This window comes from Tricharina praecox (assembly GCF_024521635.1).
Source record: "Tricharina praecox strain CBS 144465 chromosome Unknown BZA05scaffold_4, whole genome shotgun sequence".
Taxonomy (NCBI): Eukaryota; Fungi; Ascomycota; class Pezizomycetes; order Pezizales; family Pyronemataceae; genus Tricharina; species Tricharina praecox.
In genome coordinates, this window is record NW_026250406.1 from 478,067 (window position 1) to 494,514 (window position 16,448).

General features: G+C 55.7%; 3 protein-coding genes and 2 non-coding genes across 5 annotated transcripts; 3 read left to right on the forward strand and 2 right to left on the reverse strand.

The window, feature by feature from the left end:
* Positions 1–7,441: 7,441 nt before the first annotated feature.
* Positions 7,442–8,411, forward strand: BZA05DRAFT_442040 (aquaporin 1; the record flags this gene model as incomplete). Its single annotated transcript, XM_051486714.1, has 3 exons — positions 7,442–7,541; positions 7,605–8,213; positions 8,263–8,411. 3 exons carry the CDS (start codon positions 7,442–7,444, stop codon positions 8,409–8,411), a joined length of 858 nt encoding a protein of 285 aa, XP_051342474.1.
* A 64-nt stretch (positions 8,412–8,475) lies between these two features.
* BZA05DRAFT_198688 (uncharacterized protein) lies at positions 8,476–9,213 on the reverse strand. The gene has a single exon (XM_051479470.1). The coding sequence runs from the start codon at positions 9,096–9,098 to the stop codon at positions 8,643–8,645; it is 456 nt and encodes a 151-aa protein (XP_051342475.1). The 5' UTR covers positions 9,099–9,213; the 3' UTR covers positions 8,476–8,642.
* Positions 9,214–12,771: 3,558 nt separating this feature from the next.
* BZA05DRAFT_463524 (uncharacterized protein) lies at positions 12,772–14,111 on the reverse strand (the record flags this gene model as incomplete). The annotated part of the gene is made up of 3 exons (XM_051487708.1): positions 12,772–13,392; positions 13,458–13,645; positions 14,047–14,111. Coding segments are annotated over 3 exons (633 nt in total), but the record flags the coding sequence as incomplete, so codon positions are not given.
* A 1,154-nt stretch (positions 14,112–15,265) lies between these two features.
* On the forward strand, positions 15,266–15,337 carry BZA05DRAFT_t57. The gene has a single exon. It is a non-coding gene; the product is annotated as a tRNA-Thr (tRNA).
* Positions 15,338–15,957: 620 nt separating this feature from the next.
* On the forward strand, positions 15,958–16,029 carry BZA05DRAFT_t58. Its single transcript has one exon. It is a non-coding gene; the product is annotated as a tRNA-Thr (tRNA).
* The last annotated feature ends 419 nt before the right edge of the window (positions 16,030–16,448 follow it).

A 16,448-nucleotide genomic window follows, 5' to 3' on the forward strand; every position in this document is an offset into this window, starting at 1 on the left:
ATTCTCCTGGTCCGTCAGCCTTCCTCCTCTCTCGATCCAGATCTTCATTCTTCTGCTCTTCTCCCTCCTTCTGTTAGCCGTGTCCGTGCTCCCGCGAAGAAAAGAAAAGAAAGAGCCAAGTACATATAACCGGACCACGCTCTCCTAGGTTCCTCCACACATAACTCGGGCGAGGAGGACGACCAGGAGGACGATGGCGACGAGGACGACCGTGTGGCAGAGTGATGGAGGATCTGTCGGCAAGAGGAGGAGGAGCTATCGGCGAGAGCAGGAAGTAATGGACGAGCTGTCGGCTGGAGGAGGAAATGAAGGAGGACACCTGTCGGCGGGAGAAATCGAATGTGGTTAGTAGTGGGCATCAACTTTGGCGGGCATGGCGGGGTTGTCTTCTTCGTCTGCTTCTTCTTCGCCGTCTTCTTCTTTCTTGATTATCATCTATCGAACAGCCAGCAAACCCCCCGGCCCCCCCATATCCCATGTCTTCTCTGTCATGATTGATCTTTCTTTCTTGCCCGACTCGTCAGGCCTAGAGAGGCATTGGCAAAGGGCCCTCGAAATTAGCGTATCTCCGCCCTCCGCTGTTCCATTTCCCTCCCTTCAGTGACCGCTAATCGAATTTCGGAATACTCAGAATCGAATTTCGGAATACTCAGAATCGCAGACCGTGTCGATGTGCCGCGTGAGCGGCCATGAACGAACGAGAACATGTGACCGCAATCACGACCGTGCCGGGCACGTGCTACACATGACAGTCCCGTCTCGCGTGCGAGAAGCTATCACGTGCTGTATGGAACAAGGAGGCATCTCGTCGTCGCGCGGTCACTCGGTTCCGTGTATCTTTTCGTGTTGCAGTGTGCGCGATCACACCAAGCCGGGGCGGGCGATGGACCGAGCGGTGGTGGTTGTTGGGGGTGGGTGCCCTTTGCTGGGGCGGGCGGGAAAGGTTTCTGGAAGGCTGGGTGCGGAATACATTGATGTATCAGGTATTTACTCCCTCCCTCTCACCGAGTCATCGGTGCTACCGTGGACGGCACGGGAAGCGGTGCGTAGTACTGCCTAATACCTAGTGCCGTATCATCGAAAATCAGCTCTCAGCTCTCAGCTCTGTCGTTAACGATGAAAAGAGAAAGCCAGTCAGTGTACCACCGTGAACGATTATCGTTCTTCGAAGTTTGCACGCACTCTACGCATATAGGCAATTCCACGCTCGCGCCAACTTACGCCTGCATTAACTACGTCACTCCACCGCCGGCCCTCCGTCCACAGAATTTCACGATGCATGACGTCTTCTCGCCGCGTCTCACAGCATGTCACGACTCACGATGCATGACGTCTTCGCGCCGCGTCTCGGGAGCCCACTACATTGCCGATGCCTCTTCCCGCACCGCCGCCGCAGGTCCACAGCAGCGACTCTTCAGCTGTAACCCGAGCACCTATTCTGGAAGGCGTGGAAAGATTGAAATCTCACATTGGAGCTGGAGATAGTGGTCGTCACTCGCCTTCGAATTACCCCCTTCACCTTTCGCAACCGAGTGCCAACCCATGTCCTCGCACTCCCGGTTCCCCGAACCGCCGAGCAGAGTGCTGCACGACAGCACCAAGCCTGTTTCTTGCTCGAATACAGCTCGTCGGCGGCAGAAAATGTCATTGCGATATGTTCCCCTCCCGACCCCGTCGCACGAACACGGAACGCGTCTCGGCGCCCAGAGCGATCGGCGCTGACATCTGCAGGTTGTTCCGATATTTACCCAGTCCTAACTCTATCGTCCTTTGAAAGCTGACCGTCGTAGGAGAAGGGAGAAGGAAAAGGGACGGCGGAGGAGTCTCTAATCTCGATAGACAGCGCGACGGAAACGGAAACGGAAATCGAATCATGAAAGCAGTCACCGGCCGATCCCGCGCGTGCATATGGCACCTGCGCTCTCCCTCTCCCTCAAGCCGCGATTCAAGTTTGGCTCGGGATCCTGATCTGATCTGATCTGTGCGGACTCCGCTGAGACACCCGGATCTGGTTGATGGACTGTGGTGGTGATGCATGCGCCGAGTAGAGTAGGTCCGTGCTATCACCTCAAACCTGTGGCACCGCCGTCCAAATATTAGTAGTAACTAACCGAGTACCATTGCATGCATAGTTACCAGCCACCCCCGTCTCTCCGTCCGACGTCCGCACGCAAGATTAGCCCAACAGTGGCAGCGCTGGCCGTGGTACTAGTTACTCTAAAGCCCTGGCCTTCGCGGCGCGACTACAAGAGACATTTCTAAACTTACGCGCAGTCAGGTGTCGTCGCGCCAGCACGGCGCGGCTGGCTCGATCGGGAAAAGTGTCATACTCAGAGTCTGAGACATCGCTACTAGGCGACGGTTTGTGGCAGATCTCTGCATTAAGTCCAATTCCAATGCTTCGCGAGCGCCAGTCAATCCGAATCCTCCGACTGATCGTCAATCAGCTTCCATAAGCGACTTTCGGCGATGTCAAGTGTGGCCAGCCGCCCGTGGGTGGCGGAAAATCCTCAGCAACGCCGACGCTCGACGCCGACTCTCGAGATCGTCGACGCCGCGTCCCGGCCGCTGACGCCACTACGCACGCTGTTGAAGCCTGGTGGCTGGCTGAGACCTGACACCTGTCACGGCGGGCGCTCGCACAGTTGCACTCGTCCCTCCCGCCGTCCCACGTACTCAACTAGCACCGCAGCTGTGCTCTCAGCTCTGTGTCTCTGTGTCTCCGAGAGTCTGCTACGGTAAGTCAATCCCACTGTCCACGTGCGACTCTATTTATGTAGAGTTACTGAGTACAGACAGGCACACTACAACTTCCAAGTTCCGTCCTGGAGTGACCAAGTTATGCATACCAAGTAGATAACTGAAATTGCGGCCACGGTCAGTCAGTTCCACGTGCGACTCGTCACTCTACTTATGTAGAGTACAGAAAGACTCCCACTTCCAAGTTCCGTCCTGGAGTAACCAGATAACTAAGTACCTAGATAACAAACATTGGCGGCCATGGGCACGAGCTCGGGGGCTGGCGAAATCGCACTGTCGTACGAGACCCACCGTCAACCATCTACGTGGAAGGGTTGAATGCCTTGAAACTTGTCGATCGTGAGGGGGAAGAGGGGTGGTGCACTGGTGCGTTGTCCGTTTCCTTCAATCTATGTGCATTATACCTGAGTACATACAGGTCGCGCCGGTGGCAACGGCAATGGCAGTGGAAAAAACAATCGCCCGGCATCTGGCTGTGGATCCCTCCACTACCCCCGCCCCTCCAAAAAAAAACAACTATCCTCGGCCGGCTATCGGTAGGTAGCCGATGGCGGTGAGTGAGTGGGGCTCCGTCAGTCCATTCCGTCGTCCGTTGATGTTGCGCAAACTCTCCTCGAGGAGCGCGAGCGAGCATTCGGCTGAAAGCTTACGTACCTCCTAGGTCTTATGTTACTATGTACGAGCTGAGTGCTCGGCGGATCGGACATGCACGGACGGATTCGCGGAATGCTGGCGTATGATTCAACCTCAACCACAACCACAACTACAGCTCGTACGCTGAGTTTGAGATTCGGGAGGCGAGAATCGAGGGATGGAACAGTCACTGGTGGGTGGATTGAGTGCACTCATTCCGGAATCCGGATGCCCTCCCCCCAACCCCCCTCCCCCATCTAAAGTTTGCAGCTGATATATCATATGTGTATATGTGTCCCAAGGACTGGGTCGTGGATGTATCTGGAGATGGAGGGGCCGGCATAGCAGGTTTGTTATGCGCAAACAATCAACAGCGTACAAGTTTCATGCCGGCGGCGAATTTCGAAATACCGCACGCACGCACGCCTCTCTCGGCACGGACAGGTCTGCGGCGATCATTGTCAGTCCGTATGTCAGTATGTATCATGAGGCATCTCTCCACCCCACTCCACTCGAATGAACTGCACTCCCTACCATCCGTCCCGCATGCGCCAGCGCAATGGCAATGCCCATCGTCGTCATCGCAACTTCAGGCAAGGCGTGCGTGGGTGGAGAAGAAGCACGGACACGTACATACATACATGCATCCATTGACCGCATCATCTCTCTTTTCTCCGGATCGCCCATCTGGCGCCACAGTTGCAGTTACAGTTGCAGTTGCAGGTGAAGTTGCGGTTCCATGTGCAGGTCCGGCCGCCAAACCGATCTACACTGTACAGACTACGGTACGGCAGCACATATACTTCATACATATCATATGATACCATACCACCCCCGCAGCCCGCGAGTCTTTCTTTGTATTTCTCCGCTGGGGGTGGGCGGTGGGCGGTGGGCGGGGGTGATGGGGGTGATGGCTGTAGGTTTCGCAATAGGTAACCTAATAATTAACCTTGAAGATTCCGTACATACCGCACATATGATGTGCATTGTGGAGCACATCCCTACAGCGGGGTTGCGAGCGAAGCCTTCGTTGTCTACCGACTACCGTACGTTCCCTACATACCCTTCCCTACCCTACGGTACTCTACCTACTTTATGTATGTATGTATGTACCTCTGTAGGTACCTCTGTAGGTACCTGTGTAGTTACCTGTGTAGGTAATGGCACTCCATCTGAATTCTCGAATAAACTACAGTACTCTGCACCGCACTGCATGATGCTGCTGCACGTCCGCCGATCCACCATAAACACACACACACACACACACACACGCCTTGCCGTGACCGGTAACCCGTTCGCCTCCCGCGGCAATTCCATGGATGAGGGATGATGGATCCAACGTTCACTGCGGCAGCATGTCGATCTCCCCCCGGCGATTGGTCGATTGGTCGATTCAAGGTTGGTCGATTCAAGGTTGGTCGATTCAAGGTTGTGAGCGCGGCAAATGGGTACACCGCAAACCGTAAACCACAACTGTCGGGCTGGCGAGTGATATGGTACGTACCACTTCGATGTTTACTGTTCAATGTTCAACCCGCCTGCCATCGCAATCGCCGTCGCCATCGCCATCCCGCCCTCGCGTGGTACGGGCACGGGGCCTCTGTCTCGCGGATCCTATCTAGGACTACAGGCTGTCCTTATCTCGCGGCGGTGGGAGCGCTGGTCTGGTGGACGGTGAACGGTTGACCGCATTGCCCCCCGGCCCCCGCGGCCCCTGTTCAACAGGCGATAACTTACTTGATTACTTGCTTCACACGATGCGATGCTACCACACGATGCTAGACACGATGCTAGGGTGAGTGGTCAGTGGTCACGGACTCGAGGTGCACAGACTTGAGGCTTGAGGCTTGCGCTGCACGGACTGGAGCTGCACGGACTGAGCTGCACGGACTGGAGCTGCATGGACGGGGTGGTGTGGTGGTGGGTTGCTGTAGTCTGTAGATATCGTGAGGAAGCCCGGCCGCACTGCACTGCACTGGCAAGTGGCAACTACATGCATGCACGGCAGCACAAGCACGGGCTCCCGGCGCCGGGCGAAGTAATGCGGCCGGATGGGCGGGCGGCTGCTCTCCGCCCGCATGCCCACGATTCTACGAACGCACTGTAGTGTGTGGAATGCCTTTTCTTGCGCAAGAGCCGCACCCCCGGCCCCCCAGCAATCGGGCAGAGGAGGGAGGGCGGAGGGCGGAGTGGTGCGAGAAGTGCGAGCAGTGCAGCTGGAGTGGAGAGTAAACAATCGCTGACTCCTCTACTATACTCAGCTCGGCACGTATTCTACGTCGTCGTCTTCCACCTCTTCGGGCGAAGCCTTCGCCTTCGCCTCGCCTGAGCAGCTGAGCTCGGTATGCCTACGGTACATATTAGATACACAATCACGGGTCGTTGCGCGTTGTGTACCGAAATGTATGTACATACACAGCCTACAGGCTCAGCTGCAAAGTAGATGCAGACGTAGATTTCCAGGCTCGAAGCTGGCCGGCCGGCTGGAGGTGGAGGTGGAGGTGGAGGTGGAGATTGAACCCCTCTAGCCTGTCCTATGTAGGTAGCATGCAGGGAAAAGGGAAAAGGGATTGGAACGCGAGGGAAAAGGGATTGGAACGCGAGGGAAAAGGAAACTTTCGGAAGTGGAGGGCGCTGACTTCCAGCTGGGGGCGGGCGGGGGATGAGGGAGGTGGTTGTGCTCGTAGATGGGTACGGTATGTATCTTACTTTGACCTTGGTTACTGGGGCCGTATGGGGTAGAACATTCTGCCTGCTACATACTTCTCACGAGGAAGGAAGGAAGGAGATCTGCCGGTGGTGGTGGTGGCGTGACGGACTTTTTTACTACTGAATTCTTCTTTTTTCTTCTTTTTTTTCTCCTCGTTCTTCTTTTATCTTTCTTATTTCCTTTCTTTTTTTTATCCCGGGGGAGAGCTCGTGGAATTTCATTTCCACAAAGGGGACGGGGTAGAGGGGACGGGGGGGGGGGGGGGGGGGGGGGGGGGCGAAGAAGCAAAAATTATTCCCATCAGCATTTGGCATTTGGGGGCAGTTGGGGTGGAATCCGTTTGAAGTTGAGCTGAAAAGGGGTGGGGATTAGTAGGTTCCTACTAGAGTAGAGTACCGCAGAGTAGAGTGCGGGTGTACGATGACCACGATGCTATGGAGGTAGGTACATGGAGTATGTAGAGTACATGGTCGGGCGCAGCCAATCCGAGACGGCCAATTTAGCCAAACCCCCCCTCTTCGCTCGTGGAGTCGTGGGTCCCGCGAAGGCCTCGTGGACGACGACAATCGCGTGGAAGGACATGGCTTCAGTCTAGCTCTGGCATGATTGATGCAGCCCGCCGTCGTCGGTCCCAGACTGCGTGCGCCTGCTGTATGTACATACTGTGATGTATCATATGTGCATACCCAAATGATTTTGTACGCACCTATCACCTGCGCACTGTACGTCGCACGCTGCCCTCTTCGCCGGGACCGCCACGGTCGAATCCAACATGCATGACGGCGAGCCACTACCGCCAGCCGCCAGCTCTGGCTCTGGCTCTGGCTCTGGCTCTGGCTCTGGCTCCGGCTCTGGCTCCGGCTCCAGCCATGGCGAGGGCGAGGACCCGTACCGCACCGTATCGTACCGTGCTCACTCGTAGTCTCCCCTCCCCGTACAACACGAACTGCGAACTCACTGGCATGCCACATACATAAGACGCTGTCGTTCCCACCCCCAACCACATGTCCGTTCGTTTGTCGCAGCAGCTGCAGCGGCCTCAACTTCTTGCTTCTTCTTCTTCCTTTTCCCCCTTCTCCCCCCCAGAAGTTTAACCCTTCTTCTCCACCTTCTTCTTCGTCGCATTCTTCTTCGCCGCATTCTTCCATCCTCCTCTTTACCCGCCGCAGTTGTTGCTGTTTCGAGTCGGTTGCATACTACGAGACGCTATTCCGAGCTGCGTCTGTGTCACCTCCGTCCCGTAGTTCGCTAGCGCAGCAGCCACAGCTGCTACCATCTTCGAACCCGACTCAACCTCTTCCTCTGCCACCACCACATCAACAACTCGAAACCTCGAAGATGGCCGGTAAAGAATCCGCAAGCACTTCGACGATACCCGTTGCCGACGAGAACGGTCTCTCTGGACGCACACGGACCGGCGGTAGCACGGCGAGGAATTGTATTATACCACCCCGTCCACTACCTGCATAACGCAGCCACTAACCCTCCCGCTCCTCTCCAGACGCAATCGCCGCCGCCGGTGAATTCCTCGGAACATTCCTCTTCTTCAGCACGGCGTACATCGCGACGCAAGCGGCGAAGAACTCCGCGGCCACCTCCAGCTCCTCCGAGTCCGTCGCACTGCTTCTCTACATCTCTCTCGCCTTCGCGCTCTCGCTCACCGCCAACGTGTGGCTATTCTACCGGGTGTCCGGTGGTCTCTTCAATCCGGCGCTCACCCTCGCCTTCGTCGCGCTCCGGCTCATGACACCGGCCAAAGGCTTACTCCTCGCCGCCTCGCAGCTCCTCGCGGGCATCGCCGCCGCCGGCGTAGCCAAGGCGCTCGTACCCGACTACCGCCTGGCGGTGCGCACGACGCTCGGCGCGGGCGTCACCCCCGCGCAGGGCTTCTTCATCGAGCTGTTCCTGACGGCGGAGCTGGCGCTGGCAGTGTTCATGATCGCGGTGGAGAAGCACCGGGCGACGCACCTGGCGCCGCTGGTGATCGGCGCGGCGCTCGGGGTCGGGCATCTAGTCTCCGCTAGTCTGACCGGCGCGAGTATGAACCCCGCACGCTCCTTCGGCCCCGCCGTGGTGGATGCGGATTTTAGTGGCGGGCATTGGGTATACTGTGAGTACTATCTGCCGAAGCGGCAGAAGTTGGTATTGACTGGTGATAGGGATCGCACCGTGTGTGGGCGCTGTTGCAGCAGCGGGAGTGTATAAGTGCCTCCTGGCTGTCGACTACCGCACTGCAAACCCCGGACAGGACGCAGACGGCGTCGAGGAGAAGGGGACCGTGTTTATTGACCCCACGGGGTCGGACTGAATGCAACAGCAACAGCAACGGAAAGACCAACACCGACACTGGCAGCAGCAACAACACTATTGGTGGGCGCTGCGCGGTGGGTGGTGGGGAATGAGAGCGGGGAACCCGGAAAAGGATGTTTTTCATTTTTGCTTAACCTTTTTGGTTTTGATTTTGGTTTGCTTAACCTTTTTGGTTTCTGGTTTTTGTTTTTGGGTCTCGTGCCCGATTTCTGTGGGATTTGAGATTTGTTTATTTTGGCTGTTTTTGGCTTTGGTTTTTGGCTGTTTTTGGCTTTGGTTGCGGTCGCTGGTGTTTGTGGCATTTGTTTTTTGTTTTCGTTCTTGCTTTTTCGCGTCTTCGCTTTTTCTTCTTTTTCCATTTTTTTCTTGTTTCTTTTACTTTTTTACTTTTTTTGTTTATATTGGGCTGTGGTACGATCACGATCAGGTGCTGGAGAAGGAGGAGTAGGAGCAGGAGCAGGATGGGCGGGAGGAGCAACATGGGCGGGAGGAGCAGGATGGAGCAGGATGGAGCAGGATGGAGCAGGATGGAGCAGGATGGAGCAGGATGGAGCAGGATGGAGCAGGATGGAGCAGGATGGAGCAGGATGGAGCAGGATGGAGCAGGATGGAGCAGGATGGAGCAGGATGGAGCAGGAGCAGAAGGGGCAGGAGGAGAAGGAGATGGAGGAGCAAAAAAATTCATGGCGGTGGTGTTGCATTTTGCAGTTTTCTCGATTTTCGATTTCTTTTCTTTTCTTTTCTTTACCTTTCAGGATGGGGTCGGATATACACTGGGCTGGGTTCGGGCTGGGTTGGGGGTGGGTGGGTGGGTTGGGTGAAGGGGAGCATGCGGTGATTGGCCATCATGGCCTTTGGGCGACGTGTGGAATACATACTCAGATACATACCGGTACTCTACTCACCGATCGTTTCCGTTTCGTTTCAGTTCGTCTCGTTTTGTTTCGCCGTTTCGCCGTTTGAACTTTGGTGTGTGGTGTTACTTTAGCGAGAGAGAACACGGCAATCCTTGAAATCGAAGAATCGAAGAATCGAACATACTCTACATATCATGGATAGTATTCGCAGCGTGGACTTGCCTTGTGCAGTACCTAATAGATAGATGAACTCGCATGCTGGCACCAGTTCGTCTGCACATCGTGTCGGACCCGGTACCGGACCCGGTACCGCACTCCCGGCTCGCTCGCTAGGCGGCCAGTCACCGGTGGGCAATGTGCATATCTGAATATCGTACGGTACAGTACGGTACGGTACGGTACGGCAACGAAGTACTTACATAGGCAGGCAGGTGGCCAGTCAGATAAGAGGAGTATGTATTGTACTCCTTTTCCTACGTACGTATGGACCATGGTGCACATTCGCCGCCGCGCTGTTCAAACTCCGACCCACGGTCCGCGACTCCATGGTCCACGGTCCACGGTCCATGGCTCGTTAAGCCAGCTGCCAGCTGCCAGCGGGAACGGGAGCTTGAACGTGGCATGGACTATGGTGGGATGTCTGCGAGACTGCGACTCTACGTCCCCCCACGGTCCACCCCCAAAGTACCAAGTTCATAGCTCCAACTGGCGGGAATAAAAATGGACTGATGAGTGATGCCACCGCGATCTCGACTCTTCTCGAGCGCCGGATCGGGGTAGTAGCTTACACTACACTACACTACAGTATGGCAGCCGCCTCGCTACCTAGAGTCGCCGTTGGAACTTGGAACTGGTGTTGGTGCTGGAAGTGGCACGCTTTTATTATTGGACGTAATCCCGCGGGAGCCTTGTCGGTTGGAGGGTGGGTGAGGCACTGGGTGGGGGGAAGCGAGAGGTGGAGTGCAGAGGCTGCCAGGTGCTGCTGGGTGTGGTGATGGCGTTGTCGAAATCCCATCTTTCTAGAGTATCCCGTGCTGTCCAGTCCAGTCGGGGCGCGAACACGTCAACGGAATTGGATTGGGTTGGATAAGGCTGCGACTCTGCGAGCCTTGTGTCGCCAAAGCAAGGCTCCGCCGCTCCTGCCAGGCTGTGAATGATATGTCAACTACCTATTCTTAACATGTACCTATTGTAGCAGTACCAGAAGTGTAGTCACGGCAACCTCCGTCAATTGCGAGCCTCGCCAAACATTCACATTCCACAATCGCGACTCGCAAGCCTTGCCCAACCAACATTCACATTCACGTCCACATTCCTCAATCTCGGCCACAAACACAATGCACACACCTGTCGCCGACATATATGTGGAAGCTCACTGCTCGCTGCTCGCCTCGCCGGGCGCGAAACGAAAGAAGCATATTTCTCAATTAGCCCACTCGGGTCGCCAGTCGCGACCCGTCTTCTAGGCTTCCACCTTGCTAGATGCATCGCCGCATCAATAGGATTAGGAGCCTGGAGGCTCCATACGCATGACCGAACGGCTGAAGTTTGAAGTTTGAAGTGCTCTCGCCCTCTCGCCCTCTCAACCTCTCGCTCGTTCGCCGCTGCATTCTAGCGCTCAGCTATGCAGCAGCGCAGGAGGAATGTGAACATGCCTATGAATGTAGATGTCGCCAGCCCTACGCGCTCAGTGCGACCCTTCCCGCGCACTCGCGCACTCGCCCGCCCGCTCTGCATCGACTCACCGAATCTCGAGATTGCTGCCGTCTCGTTCCAAGTTCCAACTTCCTCGCCGGATTCGCAAACTCGCAACTCGCGTATGTAGTTGGCGGGCACAGCCAAAAAAAATAATGCTCTAACTACTCTAGTCGCTGAGCTGAGCTGAGCTCAGCTCAGCCGTCGCATGAAACGCGAAACGAGGATGCGAGGGCTCCATGGCTGGGGCAAATGCTGAGACTGAGACGAACCGCGTCTCGCCTTAACGCTCCATTCATCCCATCGCTCCCATCGCTCCCATCGCTGCGAGCCTGCGAGTCTGCGAGAAAGCATATCCTGGCGATAATAATATGGGTAGCGCCTACGCTGCTATGTAGAGTACATATGTACGCAGCGGATCAGCACGGGGTGAGGCTCTGGTTGCTCTGGCTTTGCTTGCGCACCAATGACCACCGGTCATCATACCGTACACACATACTCTGCATTACAACGACCTGCAAGCTCCACGGTGTACCTAGTCAAGGAACATGCATGGAACCTCCAATCCCGGAACCTCCACTTCTCCACTTCTCCACTTCTCCACTTCTCCACTTCTCCACTTCTCCACTTCTCCATTTCTCCACACCGAAGTTCGAACCCCAGATACCTAACCGGAAATAACTAAGTTCCACATAACTGGGGATGACTGGGGGGATCCAACTCTACCGCCGTCTTGCCGCCGGCCACGTGCTCCGACCCGCAGGTTTTCTTTTAATTCCGTCCCGTATGTACGTGTGGACTGATAGTTATGTCGAGTCCGGATCCGAAGCCAACAAGCGAATATTTGCCGTATATATGTAAACGATAGATATCGGCCGCCGCCGCCGCGTCACGGGCTACAGGAAGAGCTCAAGCGGTAAGGCTACAAAGAGGAGTTGACGCCAAGATCGCCGGATGTATCCTAGACTCTAGTTACTAATAGTACCTAGATGATTGCCTGGATATTCGTCGTATTCGGACAGGCTGGGTGGCTGTCCGAATAACTATGCACGCAACGATCCAGTATATGACTAAGTAACTAGTCCGAACTCCCGAGCACGTGTGCCTTTTTCCTTTCGACGTTCTTCTTGGCGTTGTTTCAGGATGGGGGTGGGCGGGGGCGGGGCGGGAAACGTGTGGGGGATCGACCGCAAGGAACAGGTACGTAGTTTGCGGGGATATCCCCGCCCAGAAACAGAAACAAAAACAATACACAGCGAAAGGGAAACGAAGCTAACGCGCAATGGAGTACGTGGACCCCCTTCTTCCCCCCGCGCCCCGTGAAATTAGGTCGATATGACGGCCTGGAACAAGTTCTAGTTGTAGCTGGTAGGCAGATGGAAAAATACTCTCCGAGATCTTCTACGGTCGTTAGCCGTAGCCAGAGTCTCAGACTCTCAGCATGGTAGCATCTATGGGGTTTGACAGTTTGACTAGGACCTAGGTATGGAGAAACAGGCTCCGAGATATCGCCGTAGCCATCGTCTCAGCAGCCACAACCAGGAGTTTGACCGAATAACGATCGCTGTGTGTCCGTCCACCTTCCCGTTCATGATTTTTCCAAGAAAGACCGCGTATTCGTCCCCGTCATACGGGCGAACGTACATACCTGTCGCCCAACCAACCAACTGCCACCGCCACAGCCGCCGCACGAAAAGACCAAGAGGCCCCGGCCAGTGCAGCCTCAGACGATCTCACGCGATATCACTCGACCAGGACTCGGCAGACGAGCTGTGGCTCGTGTGGTGCGCGTGATGCCAAATCTTCCTCAGCCGGGCTTCAAGCATATGAGCATATTAAGCGTATGTCCGATGCGTTGTTTGTGGTCTTGAGTTGCTGATCACCGGGGGGAGGGGCGGGGATGCGCGGTGGGGATTGTCTGTCTGTCTGTCGGTACATAGACCAGTGGGATGGCGTGTTGCTGGGATTCCCCTGTGCCGACAGGTCGCAGCGGCATGTCTGCCGGCGAACAACGTGTGGAGCCGGGATGGCCCAAGGGGGCTCTCCTTCACAGCCGGAGACAACGGGGAGGGGGCAGTGGGCACGCTGGGGTAGCGTAGGGTAGGTAATGGTATTGCCGATCGACGCAGGGAGAGGGCGCGGAACGCGCGGACATGGACGGACGGACCGGTGCTGGGGTGGGTCGGGATATCCTGGTATATATCGGGCAACGGTCCGCACGGGGGTCCCGCTCACCCGCCACATTGCACGTTGAGCTTTTTACCCCGCCTTTTGTTGCGGTTTGATCTGCGGACGGGGAGGGAGGGTCAGGGTGTCGGGGAGGTGGACCGTGGGCGGCGAGAGGTCTACCGGTATTGCCACCGCTGTGGCTGGAGAAACTAAACACTGCCGCTTCTCGAAACGGACGGAAACGGACGGGCTGCTGTGCTGATCAGTCCCCAGCCTCCAGGCCCCATGCTCTACTCTATGCGTCTATGTAGGTATGTACATACCTGGAGCAGATCTGCGTCCCGCCTGGCGATCGAGGAGTCTGTGCGGACCTCGTGCACCTCGAGCACCTTGTGGGCACGAGCATACAGGAGTGGATGGCTCACCGGCAGCGGCGGCGGGGCGGTAGCGGCGGTAGGTGCGCGGTCGTCGACGAGTGCTGCCGGCAGATACACCGCCGTCGAAGCGGGGGCTACCGGTTACCGGTATATGGGCCCTAGCCGGTCGCAGCAGTACTACCGGTATAGTGCGTGTGCTGTTCGCGCAGAAAGGATTTGCGAGTTTCCGGGTTTGCGCGGATGCATGGTGACAGTGCTGGTGGGGCTGGTGAGACTGGTAGCAGCATGGCTCGTTTCGGCGGAGGTCACAGGTATGCACTCGGTCGGTGGTGGTTTGCGTGGTTCTCTGTGCGGAGGTAGAGGAGGAGGAGGAGGAGGAGGAGGAGGAGGAGGAGGAGGAGGAGGAGGGTGCACTAGGTACACTTGCGATGCCTCTGGCTGCACAAACTATCAGTATAGTACTCGCTGCTCGTCGAAAGCCACTTCAAACCTCTGGCCGTGTCGTCCGTTTCCCCTCAAAGACGTCACCCTCCACGGCACGTCTTTCCAGAAGTCTCCAACTTGTGCTGCTTCTCCGGAGGATGGATTGTGACCACTGCCATTGCGGGATATTCACACTTACCGGGTGCCCCGCCGTGCTGTGTTATTCATTTGGTTTCCCGACTACCCGTTCGCAGGCTGTAGGCTGTGGCGAGACATATGATATCCTGCCTGCTGCCTGGGCAATAACTCCCGATTCATACCCTCCTTCCAGGCAAGGCAGATAATGAGCAGAGCACGCCCCAGGGCCAAGGAAAGAAAACAAGGAATAGGTAACAGAGAAGTGCAGCAAGACTGGCGGACGATCTTGGTGGCCGCTCATCCGTCGGTCTGTGATTATGTTCCAGCGCCTCCCTCCTAACTACCGGTATCGGTCCCTTGTGCTCGCCAACTCTCGTACGGTTTGTCCGGTGTGTCGAGATAGGAGATAGTGGCGATACAGCGAGCCGCTGGTAAGATCTTGAAGGGGGAGAGTGGCGTGGCTGGTGCGGCCACGAATACGTCGTCTGGGTGTGAATGAAGTGACATGCCGCTACGAAACAGATGTGTCATGTAGTTGTCCTGCTGACCGGACCCGCTGACTCCTCGATCCTTCTGGTGTTCACTCTGTCTGTCTCTCGAAGCTCAGTTCGGAGGTGGGGGGTCCGCTTCCTGCAGGATCACGATGTGGCGGAGGCGGTGGAGAAGCTGTCGGTGAGAGGAGGAGTTGTCAGTGAATGGAGGAAGCGAAGGGGGACTCCTGTCTGCGGGAGAAAACGAATGTGGTTAGTAGTGGGCATCAACGTAACAACCTTGGTGGGGATCACCGTTGGTGGGCATTGGGGTTCATCATCACCATCTTCCTCTTCCACTTTTTCGATAATCCTCTAAATAATAGACTATCAACCTCTATCTCCTCTTTCTTCTGTGTGTGCTCTCCTCTCGATCCCGCTTCTGGCCTGGAGGGGTGTTAGCAAAAGAGCTGCCTACAAAAACGCCATTACTTGAAAAGATTCCGTCACGTCGCTGGTCCACCCACGACCAACAATGACCGCCCTCCCTGTGCCGCAACGATGTACCCCCCCCGTCGCGCTCAAATCGCCTCCTCGCGGTGAAGCCACGAGTGACATCCTGTGCGTGCTCATACCAATGCGCTAACCACTTCCAGCCTGGAGAATTTAGGCAAATCTCGGCAAAAAGAACTACATATGTAATGGACCGAAGTCAACACATATGCCCTGGTGGCCAAGCGGTAAGGCGCGTCACTCGTAATGACGAGATCGCCGGTTCAATTCCGGTCCAGGGCACTCCTTTTGCCTTTGGCTCTCCTGACTGCTCTAAAGCTTTGCATTTTTGCCAGACAGGTGTGTTCTCGCAGTGCGGCGGTCGTGATGTATTCGGTGAGAATTTCCTGTTTTTTGTCGTGTTCGGCCCTACTACACAGGACGTCGCATGTGCTATTTTTTGGAGCTTGCTTAGGCCGAAAGTCGTGAAGCTATTGAATCGATGCTGCAGCAATAGCAGGTAGCGAAAAGAACTTTTTGGTGAGATATCGAAGTGCATACTGCCGAAGAAAATCAGTCAAGTTCCGCAGTTCATTCGTCCAACCGAGAGTAAACCTTACCGTGTTGGCACACAGCCTTTCCAGACTGACGTCGCCCGGCAAAGGGAACGGTGAAATGAAGAATGATGGAGAAGTTGAGGTTCTATTCAACTTCGAAGAGCCATCTTATGGCTCTCATCTGCTGCCACAGAGACTACTCTCTACCGTTCTGGGCCACCCCATTCGCCTCCCTTTGATTTTATCTGATCCCACATCTATCCTACACATCGCTCCTCTTATGGTGGTGGCAGACATCAACGACCGACTCGCTGCGGAATTTGAAAATCCTACACGGATGCAGAAACCGAGCGAGTGACATGATCAGCTCTGGTGGCCAAGCGGTAAGGCGCATCACTAGTAATGATGAGATCCGCGGTTCAAATCCGCGTCAGAGCTTCTCTCCAGCACACATCTGGAAACAGATATGTGTGCCGGTTCTTTTTTCTTGGGGAATATCGAGGATGGACGGTAGGCGCTTTGTACTTTTGGCGGTTGATCGATCGTGGTCACTGGTGTGGCATTCTACGATTGGCCCCGCGGGCTCTGTAAAGGGCTAGATTGGGAGTCGAACGTTTAACTTTTTCTTGGCATAGTAGGGGCAGACGAGCAGCGGAGGAGCAGACTCTCGTATCTCTTGTGCTCTTCTTTCTGTACCGAGACTGAAATCAATCAATCAATCAATCGTTTTGAACGCCAATCCATCATAATCACACTGCATCGCGTCGGTTCCACGTATGTACAGGACCGAGGACGCTCAGCTCCAACTGTAGGTTCGGATGCCTCGTTGGCGGCCGCCTAAAAACACTCCGAAATCG